General features: G+C 39.1%; 1 protein-coding gene across 1 annotated transcript in view; it reads right to left on the bottom strand.

Moving 5' to 3' along the window:
- Positions 1 to 1813: 1813 nt before the first annotated feature.
- Positions 1814 to 11191, bottom strand: part of LOC106941414 (switch-associated protein 70-like) — a 35193-nt gene continuing 25815 nt past the window's right edge. The window contains exons 8-12 of the mRNA XM_015024440.1: positions 8453 to 8560; positions 6587 to 6753; positions 4193 to 4391; positions 3694 to 3790; positions 1814 to 2474 (exon numbers count right to left, since the gene is read on the bottom strand). Coding sequence (XP_014879926.1) covers positions 2356 to 2474; positions 3694 to 3790; positions 4193 to 4391; positions 6587 to 6753; positions 8453 to 8560 — 690 coding nt within the window. The 3' untranslated portion in view covers positions 1814 to 2355. The remainder of the gene's footprint in view (positions 2475 to 3693; positions 3791 to 4192; positions 4392 to 6586; positions 6754 to 8452; positions 8561 to 11191) is intronic.

The following is an 11191-nucleotide window of genomic DNA, read 5'->3' as shown; positions in this document are numbered from 1 at the left end:
TTGGAATTAATAAATATTTTTAAGCGGCAGTGTTGTTTAGGTTGTTTGTCCGGGGAGGTAAATATTGCGCACAAAATAGATATCGTTTAAACAATAATAAGCATATATTTGCGTCAAATTTCTACATCCCCTTTCATGCTTACAAAAACAACAAAAATACACAAAAATATATTCTGATATGCTTAAGAGATGAAAACAAACCTACAATGTCATAAATCACAATGAAATCAGATGTCAGCTATAGTCATTACTCTTTTTACATGTGATCAAAAACTGTTCTTTCAAATTCTACATCTATATTTAGTGTTAGCTTGTCCCAATACTAACTGTAGTATTAAAGATACAAATAAAACAATTTCATATCATTTCATTCATTATTACCAGTTTTGCCTGTTGTGTATTTAGTGCAAAATTAGTTGTGCACAACAAATGAAGGATTTATCTTTTATTAACAATAGAGTAACAAAACTGATTGTTGTGTTGGCTATATTTATTATTGACCTTGGCGCCCCCTGTTGGCAGCTCTCTTAATCACAGGCCTCAGCTGAAGGAAAGTCTATAATGAAAACTGCTGTGCAATGGAAACAATGTTGGGATGAAGAGAGAAAAATTAGATTCCACAACTCAGAGCATAATTAGAAATCGTTTTTATTACACAGCTCAGTCTCCAGCTTTTTACAAATGCATATATCAAAAAACAACAACAACAATCACAGGAGTTAATCAGGACATTATGAGTGCAGCAGAGACGTCCAGCAGTTAGAAGTCCTGTTTGTAGTGGATGCTGGCTAAAATGACAAAATGTCTCATCTTCATTTTAAAACGGTCCCAGAGAGTCCAGGGCGTTGGACAGATTTAGCTCCTGAATGTTTTTACTTTTAACAGCTTGAACTACAAGCCTTTTGTTAGCTTGAGAATCAGGTTAAAAGTAGTGCGTTGTTTAAGTACGAGCAGAGAATCGGTTCCCTCATTGGATGAGATAAGCCAACATCCTCCTTTAACCAGCTGCACATCATAAATCAATCAATTTGACAATATGTACAAACAGCTAACAATGTTACGGGGAGCGGACGGGCAGATCAACTAGCTCGTTGTTCGTTGCTCCTAAATGAGTTTACAGTCACAGCCACATTTTACTGGTTGCAGTAGCACAATTTGTCACTGAAAAGTTTCAAATGTCCAACCTTTTGATGACAACAATCAGAGAGGAAAGCTCTAAAAACAAAGTGGAATTAAAATCAAGAGGTTGCACAATTTTAGTGTCTCTCAGAATTTATTTTAAATAGATGTGGCTGAAAGAAGTTTAAAGCATCCTTTATTTTTTGAAGTTGAGATTTAAGGGACTTCCAGATATTATTCCATTCAACCCAATTCAAACATACTTTATTAATCCCAAAGAATACTTAGATCATCCTCATATGATCACTTGCTGTCTGGCCTAAGAGACGGTTCAGGGAAATCTAGAAAAGAAAACATCAACACCCCTCTGTCTGTTTGCTCCATTTGGGTCAAACGTTGCATTAGAAGAAGTTTGGTCCTGCATGCAAAGGGAGTTTCTCCCAAACCGGAACATCAGTAATTGCGCCACCAGTGATTTAATGCAATCTTTTTTTTCTTCAGGTCTGATTTATATCCCCACTTGGCCTCAAAGTAAAGGCAGAATCTTTTCTAAGGTTGTCATTTTTAGACTATGCCACTCCATGTGCACCAGAAGCACAGACAAATGCAGACTGCACACTGTAGAAAAATAATAAAAAGAATACTCACAATAAAAATGTCTGCTTGTTGTATTGATATCAATGTATTAGTGTGCTTGTCCTGTTTCTGCGTAGGACAACGGATCAGAATAAATCACTAGAAGAAACTGAAGAGCAGGACGATGCAGTTTTGTATTGTGTTTTTGTGACAATGTCTTAGATTAATGACTTCATATCTACAGCATTAACATACCAGCTCTGCTGTATTTACAGCCTTTAACTAGACCCTGTGACTGTCTGTGTTCCAGTGTTTCCTCACCGCTGTCACAGACGTCTGGATTCTTCACTGGATTCAAGCTAAACTTGGTGAATCATGTTTAAACTACAGCTCTGGTCTTTAGTGTTGTACACTGACAGTACGGCTGGTTAGTCTATTGCTGGACAACACTAAAGATTCATTTAAAGGATCCAAACTAATCAGTTAATCAATGCCCTAATTTAAAAATGCCTCAGTTTGCTAGTAAACCAGGTATTTGTGTCCGGTTGGAAAATCCAGTCACCAGGTTTGATTTCAGTCACTACAGGTTTGTTTTACTGAACACGTCTAACCAGCCTTCTGCGTTAGTGACCAGTTTGAGGCCGAGTTCTCACGGCAGCTTCACTGAGCCTGAGCGGCTTGGTTCTTCATCTCCTGCCACTGCTTCTCCCGCAGGCTGAGCTCTACGTCAGAGAAGGCTGCCGGGCCCCAGTTGGTGATCTTCTGTGGCCCCTTAGAGCCTGTGGACGATAAGAAAAACGTCATTCTTCATCCAAAATTCTTGCAGGTTTCGCCAACTCGAAATGAATATTTTTTCAGACGGCTATGAATTAAATTTAAGACCTGTATCACAACAGAAACGTACAACAGAAAATCGCAGCATTATTTGTAAGATTACCTACAGACACGTTGCCCCCTGCTGGAGGGCAAAAAACTGCTGGCCAACAATGGCTACCATTGGTTTTAGCTGCTAAGGTGTCAACACAGCACGCTAAATATTAAATGTATGCGTGATGTATAAAAGCAAAAGGGACTCAGTGTTTTGCTACTAATCGTCAACACTATGACTGCTAGATATCAAGGTCTTTTACTGACCTTCAGAGGTCAGTAAAAGGTTTTAATTTAAAATGAAAGAGAGGTAGAGAGAGAAGTAGGTCACTTATGCTAGCTTGACTTTTACTATCTTAACATGTAGATGTGCTGCAGAATTCTGTGTTTCGGTTCATTTGAAAAAAGAGTAAGCGACCCACACCCCCACTCTGACAGGTCATCAGTAGAGGTGTTTAAATGAGCTAACCAACCACCGCTGTGTTCAGACGATCACTTTTTAATAATCACAAAATAAACATCAAGCCTGAAAACGTAAAACTGATGGACTGAATGTTCTGGGAAATGTTTGCGTGATTTTTGGCGTTGAATTCTGATACATTCGTGGAGCTGTTAGTCGGCTGCTATGGCAACGTGTTTGTGTGTAGCATAGTCGGCACAGAGAGCGAAACAAACAAGTGGTTTTTGAAATGCTCGCCTTGAGTCGTTTCTTTTCCTGCATCTTCCACAGAAGCAGTTTTTGATATGAACCATAAGGGCGGCTGCCCAGGCCGGCAAGAAAAGGTGGTTGCCATGTGCACCAGATAAAAAATAAAACTTATTTAGCTGCACTCTAAACAGGTTTTCCATTGCTTTTATGCTGTTAATGTGGAGTTGGTGCCCTGATGAATGGAAACGGTGACCATGACTCCCCTAAATATAACCAAGTGTAACAATGTCACTGAATTAACAAGTATGAATCCTTCTGCAATAGACACCTGTATAATGTCAACATCTGAGAAACATCTAGAAAATCAAGTTTGGGTTCCTAATCATGGAACTGCAACCTTAAGATACCTGCAGCCTCTTCCTCTAAAACCAGACTCAGACTCTTATTTGGGGAGGACAGAGAGGGAAGCAGAAGCGCGTCACCTGGTTGGATGAGCCGCAGCATCCCTTCATGCTGGGCCACTTTGTGCTTCCATGACTTGGTGTTGTTAGTTGCATCTTCCAGCTTTTTCATCACCGTCTGATTCACACACAAAGAGTTGCTTTAGAAACCTTATTAAATATATACACACACAACTATTTTTAGCAGTAGTGAGAAATGATTCGACATTTTTAATTGAATGAGTTTGACGGGCGGGGTATGAATTGAGAAGATTTCATTCCTGCTGTTTTAAACTGTGTTGTTGTGAGACAAAAAAAAAAAAACAGAGAATATTTCCATCTGGTTTGAGATTACTGGACATAAAACAAAACAGAAAAGGATGAAATCTAAAGCTGATGTGATTTAGAAACACAATCAGGTTGAGAGGACCAAAAATGAGACAAGGAGGGAAAAGCTGAACTGAAGAATTTGTCATATTTAACACAAGTTAAAATGTTAAGGCCCTGATTATTTCTGGGTCACATGACCTTCGTAGCTGACCTGGTATTGCTCCAGTGCTCCTTGCCTCTCCTGCTCCAGCTCTTCCAGTTGTTTCATGGCGGCCTGCAGGGCGCTCTCCTTGGCCCGCCGCTCCTTCTCCAGCTCCTGTTTCTCTGCCTCGGTCTCAGAGATGGCCCGCTGCTGACGCAGGTGGATCTGCTCCAGCTCGGCTCGCTTCTCAGCCTCCTCTTCCAGCAACCTGCTCCACACACAGACGAGCAACGCAATCAGTGGCGCTTTCTGATACGGACAACATGGGCAACTGCCCCCTTTAATCCCCCCCAGACATCTGTTTTCTTCTCTGGTCACTTTGCTAAATGATAAAGATGTACATTTTAACCAATCACACTCTGATACTGGTGAAGGTGAAGCAGGAAGTCTCTGTCCCGTTTCCTGTTTCCTGTTGGATGACCGAGCCGGTGCATTTGAAGGCACAGAATATCTTGTTACTAGAAATAGTAACAAGATTTGGACTTGAGTGTTTCGGGTATCTTATTACTTATTTAACGAATTTAATGTGAAAATATTAGCATTTGAATATTATTTTATATATCTTGGTACAATATAAATATAAACCAGAGATTAGAATCAAACTGTCAGTAATTAAAAGTAATTTATTTACTAAACACATGTGCTCTTACTTACATTTTTGATGACTACTTCTTATTTCTGCAGGAGTAATAATATTCTTTAGTTGCTTGGGGAAACTTTTATGTTGCTCTAGCCACCTCTGACCACAAGAGGTCACCCTTTGCAGACGTTTTATTTTTTCCTCCCTTAATCCTGCTCTTCAGATTCTCCCAGGTCCTGGGAGGTTTGGGGGGATTTTTATGTTTTGCATTGCCTTGTAGTAAATTTGCAAATACATCCTGGACTATTTTGTGTAGAGTCACGGTGACCATGTCAGTTTAAAACAGAACATCTGTACACTTTTAAAGAGGTGAAAATCAATCTGAGTGGAGACGGGTCTGCACATGAAAACGGCTCTGATTAACCAAACTACTGACACAAAAAATGAAACCAAATTTGTCAGATGGTGACGTTTCTCAAAATAATGCAAATAGTTTGGATGTACTGTTCCTCTGTTTCGTTCCTACATAAAGGTTCTATCATGTTTACGTCACAGTATGGATGGAAAGTTCATATTTGACCCGTTTTGCCTTCAGCATGGTGACCTGAAATGGGTCATTAACCACCCAGAGAATCAGGAAGATGTTGATTATTAATTTGTTAAACAATAGATTCATATGGATTAATTTTTAAAGGATTATCAGGGATGCAAACAATTGTGCCACCAGTGAGTTTATTAAAAACAAACATGTCTTCACCTGGACTGCCAGGAAATGTGGTCATGTGTGCAGGGAGTGTTTGCAGCATTCTGACAGCATGCAGGAAAGATGACGAAAGTGAAAAATCACTCCACTAGTGTAGTTCTGTGTATGGAATGAGTCTGTGGAGTAGAAAATATTCCTTCAGGCTGAAATATCAGTGGCAGCCTGAGGTTGGATATTATTGTGCGTCAGCAGGTGGCAGGGTGGTGCCTTTACCGTCTGTGGCCTAATCTTCAGCCTTCACTGAAGTAGTTTTAAATGAGTAATCTGGAAATTCTTAAATCGTTTTTATTTTATTTTTGTATAGATATTAGAATCTTAATCCACACTCCTTACCAGTTGGTGGCAGCAATGCACCGTTAAATTATTTGCCACTAAATACCACAAAAAGAAGAAGAAGAAGGTTCTCTATTGAGTTTGGACATTATTGTCATTGATTTGCAAAAACAAAAACTATAGCTCCTCAAACACAGAAAGGAACCACAGACAAACAAACCTCATTTTGACTCTGAAGAGAGTCTGCCCCATCACTGCCAACTTCCAACAATCATTAATATAACCAACTATTCTAATTAAATACACTTGAACTCAACAAACAAAAACTCAACCCCACCAATAAACTGCCTGCTCTTGTTCTGAAGTTCAGTTCAGATGAAGCTCAGGCTGGTAGAGCTGATTACACCAATGTAAGAAAAATCTATTTAGCAGCAAGTTAAGGACAGATTGTTGTCTTTCAGACACTGACTTAATTTAAGAACAGAATGAAACACTCTGCCGCTCAGCCGACGGGACGGTGGAAAGCTGATGTCAGCAGAGAGGAAGGAAGGACAAGAGAGGAAACACAGCAGCTCTGTGGCAAAAACGAATAAATGACCCGGTGAGACTCCCGTGAAAAAAAGAGAAGCAGTCAGAACTCTGAAGGCCTTTTGTGAGTTAGTAACTTCCTTGTAATATTAATATCTTGTCCCAACTTTACAGTGGAAAAGGAAAGAAGCCGTTTATTCTTCCTGTGAGGATATTTCCTCTCTATGGCGTAATCTCTGCCCTCCACCTTCAGACTGACCGTGCCTGCAGCTTACGGACGGTTTCCTCATCCTGCCTGGCCCGCCTCTCCTCCTCCAAAGCCTCCTCTAGCTTATGGTACATGTCCTCCAGCTCCTGGACCCTCTGCAGATACTGCTCCAGCTCAGAGGACTTCTGGGCCACCTGCTCCTCCATCTGCTGCCGTACCTGGTAGACGAAAAATGAAACCCTGTTTCTATTGGCAACGGAGGATGGATGGAGGATGGCTTTTGTGACAATTTGACATTTTTTTAAGAAGATTCTAGGAAGTCATTTGTACCTGCTGAACGTCATGCTCTCTCTCTCTGGCAGCATGAATGAACCACAGACATGTCTTTCCTTTTATGAGATTTATGTCGCTGTGCTTCCACTAACTACAGTTTAAATCACTTCAATAAATGGATTTCCACTAACCAAACAATTGTGCAATTTGACAGTTTGAAAATAAATTTGCTTATTGGAAATATGACAGTTTTGAAGATAACTAATTTTTTGACAAAAACATTTTGATGCCAGGATGAGGTGGTTGTATTGACCATATTGGTTTATTTTGCAAAACTGCAATGGAAATATGTTTTCGCATCACACGAGTCACATGATCAACAGCGAGACGATGCAACTGGAAACCACGTAGAAGAAACCGAAGGACGTAGTTGGAGAATGTTGTTTTTTTTTTATGATTTATCGCGTGAACAAACTTATTAATGTGTAATTTTTTTAATTGAGTTTCTTATTTAAATAAAACACCACAATTGAGAAATTGTGTTTTTTCAACAATAGTGGAATAACGACAAAGTTTTGCGCATATTTGTAACAGAATCACAGCTAGTGATGCTGGAAATAGAAACATCAACACTAGATGTAAACAAAAGTTAACTTAATCTGATCCTACAAGTTCAAAAAGTGGTAAAAAAAAAATAAAAATTTAAAAACCTCCCATCATCACAGCATACATTTGACAAACAAAAAATCTTCTCCACTACGCCCCCCGGTGTTCTTAATCTGTTACATTAATGGGAGGGTCTAAAAGTTATCAAAGTAATCAAAATGATTCCAAATACAAAAGTTAATGCAAGTTAATGCAAACTAACTTAAATATATTCTAACTACCTAAACAAAACTAAAATTGACAGAACTTATGATTAACAAAGAATCATCGAGGAAATGTCTGGAAATGAACTATTGCTATACTTAGCGACTTTTCAGGCAAAAAAAAAAAAAAAAAAAAAAAAACTGCCAAAATTGGGACTAGTTTTTTACAGATTGGTGATTGTTAGAAAAATGCAATCAATGAATCCCTAACAAGTATGACAGAGGTTATGAAGGGCATGTATGTTGCACTGAACTTATTTCTTTTAAATGTACTTGCTGGAGGCGACAAAAACAAAGTTTGGGGGATTTCTGGTTGAAACCGAAATAAAATTGGAAGTAAATGCGTCAATAAGATAGCTGATTGGGCTGTCTGAGCAGAAATACGCAGATAAACATCTTCATCAAAAGTCTGTCACACAGCCACAAAGGGTGATCAGCATTTCATGTTATTTTCAGAGGAAGTCAACCACAAGATGAAATACCTTCTGGTCGCTACAATTACCAAATGTGTATTTCAGTAACAAGAGCATGACTTAATTTAACAGAGAAACAAAGTTAAGCCAGATATATTAGGAACTGCACTTCAGGTCTTTATTGGGGTAGATTTTTTTATTTTATTTTGAGCATTGAGATTTCTTCCAATCGTTTGTTGTTGGGGTTTTTTAGCCAGGCATACCAAGATGCATGCAAATACAGAGCAGCTAAAGAGAGAGTTGAGTAAAAGTTGTCTTTGTTCTGCAGTTGCTCTGGTGGAATAATTTCCTGAATCACGTACCATTTTTTCTCTCTCAAGCTCCGTCCTGTAGCGGTCCTGAAGTTCGGTGTGAGTCAGAAGGCGTTTTTTCTCTTCCTCTGCTGCTTTCGCTGCTGCCTCCTCCAGAGCCTGATCAGAAATAAAAAACAGAAAACAAAAATCAAAAAGGAGATAAAAAACTAAAACAGGCAAAGTGAAAATGGCTGTTTGGACGGATGTCAATAAGGTCTGGTAAGATCCTAAAAAGTTAAAGCTTAATGTTAGATGAAAACGTCTGAGTGTAGATGTTTGTGATAACACATGAGCTGTAATTAGGGGCAGTATTGTGTAGCCAGCTATGTAGCTTCATTTTGTAGCACAATCAAGTAACAATGTTACCTTCAGTTGTTATAAAAATGCTGCATCAAATATGCCTTAAAATAAATTTGACTTTGTAATTTCACACCTTGAAATTGGGCCTCTTTCTCTTTAAGAAGCTCCTGGTCTTTCTGAAACTCCGCCTTCAGGAAGTCATCACAACATGCCTCCTGTTAGCTTACTTCCTTTGGGTTTCTTTTAGCAATACATTATTTCCTACGTTATCTTCCAGAAAAGTCAGATTGATGTTGTGTGGGATCAATCTCTGTTGCATCAACTCATCTCCAACCTCATGTCGGGTCTCTTGGCTGCTTCTCTGATTAATCATTTCCTTGCACTGCCTGTTAGTTTAAATGGCTGAACATGATTTGGTGGGTTTGAATTTGAACCACGCCATTTTCATTCAGCATTTTCTGCAAATTGTCATAAAAGTGGGATCACTCTGAGAAGTATTGATCACAAGTTTTAATCACAGATTACAGTGACACATAACATGGTTTACCCTAGATTTGTTGGTTCCTCCACCACAATTTTTATATTTATCTGAAAGACTTTAAATATCAAGAGCCTTTATGTACTGAATGACAAACAGCTGTAAAATCAGACCTGAGAATAAAGTAATGCAACATCAACCAGGGGTGAACTTTGCGTTACCTTTTTACAACAGCACAGAGACAGTCGATAGTGTGTGTGTGCGTGCGTGTGTTTGTATCTGTCTGTGTTCCTTGTGCATTCATGCTGCTAACTATGTGAGATGGAGTTCTGCACCTCGACACCAGACTGTTGTGCATTCTCATGCTGTGTCCCACACAAAGCCTGGCCTGTCCTCTAGTGTCTGTAGCATCACAGAGTTATTCTACTCTGTCTGTGCGACTCGCTGTTTGTCGCCATGACGCTGCCTCACGCATCATGACGTAATCCAGCTCACAAGCTAACAGATATCTGCTAAAGTTCCTCTGAGGCACATTAGAGGTGATTTTCATGTCTTAATTAAAAAAACATTTCTTTAAGAATTGTCAGCCTGATAAAATATTACTTTAAATCAGTTTGTTGCGACTGTGATGATGGTAGTGGAGCTTCACTGAGGTCTGGATGTAGAGCTCTGTTCCTGTGCTGCTTTCTTTCTTCGTGTGTATTGATGATTTTGGTGATGGCACTCATCAACATGTAATGTTTAGTTACTGATTTTCTCAGTTGTTGACTCTAAGGCGCATGACTTTATATTTTTATGATGTAAACCACGTTGGACTTCCTTGTTGCTGAAATGTGCAATAGAAATAAACTTCTTTTCCAGCACCGCCGCTCCGTCAGATTAAGGTTTGAACTTCAGGTCCACTGATTCTTCTCTTTTCCAGCCGTTCTGTCGTTGCTGGCCATCACTGTCCTGATTAAATCTAGTTTGGCTGATGCTTCAGAAGTCACACTGTGGTAATGGCTGCAAGGTGCAAAGCTTCTGTGGTTACAAAACAAACCCAAATCACCCCCCTGCCTCCAATCTTTGACAAGGGCTGTAAAGTATTTGTGCTGAAATATTTCTAGTTTTCTCCTAACATGCTACAGTGTTGTATAATAAATCAACTCTCTACTTTATTCAATTAAAAATACCTTATTTATTCCAAAGAAAAATTAATTGTGGGATCTTATATAATCGAAGTGTCTTCAACAGGTGGTTGTGGATGGTGATGCGTTGGGCAGGAAGCACCTCCAGTAGAAAACGGTTTCCACCGTTTTTCACTCCTTTGAAGGGTACCGATTGTTGGACGTTTTCCACTGTGGATAATTTGCATCATTTTTGCTTCATACAGTTTGGAAATGGTTCCATAATTCTTCCCAGATCAATGGACAGCAAAGATTTGATTTCTAAAGCACACCTGTTTGCTTCAGACCATCAAGATGCCACAACTTCTTTCACTGATGTCACATTTGCTGGTGTTAATTTAATCAAATATATTTTATTAGCAACATCTGGCTGCTGCCGACGCCATCGCCACCAAAAACTCCCTGAAGAATCTTGGATCAATAAAGTGTTTAGTTTGGGGTGTTGTATATTACTATTCAGATTTAAATGCCCTAAAATGTAGCTGAACTGCTTTCCCTTCTCCCTCCTCCCACATTGGTCCTTTTATGGCAGCCATGTTGGATTTCGAGCTTGGGGGGTGTGATGTGAAATCCAAATTATTCTTTCCAAACTTCTAATTTAAACTTCAGATTAGAAATCAAAAGGCATAGATATACCAATTTATTCACCTGACTGGACAAGCGTGATGTTTTTGTTTAGTTTTTTCAAATTAAAAAAACTTTCCTATTCTGAAAACTTGTAAAAGAGTCACTGGTAACAACCAATCAAAACCAGAACTCTGAAGTGACTAAGCAGAGTAATGAGTGACATCACCTTTTTTTTTT

The sequence above is a fragment of the Poecilia latipinna genome, unplaced genomic scaffold, assembly GCF_001443285.1.
Source record: "Poecilia latipinna isolate Pla-1442-1.1 unplaced genomic scaffold, P_latipinna-1.0 Scaffold3654, whole genome shotgun sequence".
In the NCBI taxonomy this organism is placed as follows: Eukaryota; Metazoa; Chordata; class Actinopteri; order Cyprinodontiformes; family Poeciliidae; genus Poecilia; species Poecilia latipinna.
Note: the sequence above shows the minus strand (reverse complement) of the source record. Positions and strands in the feature narration are given on the sequence as shown.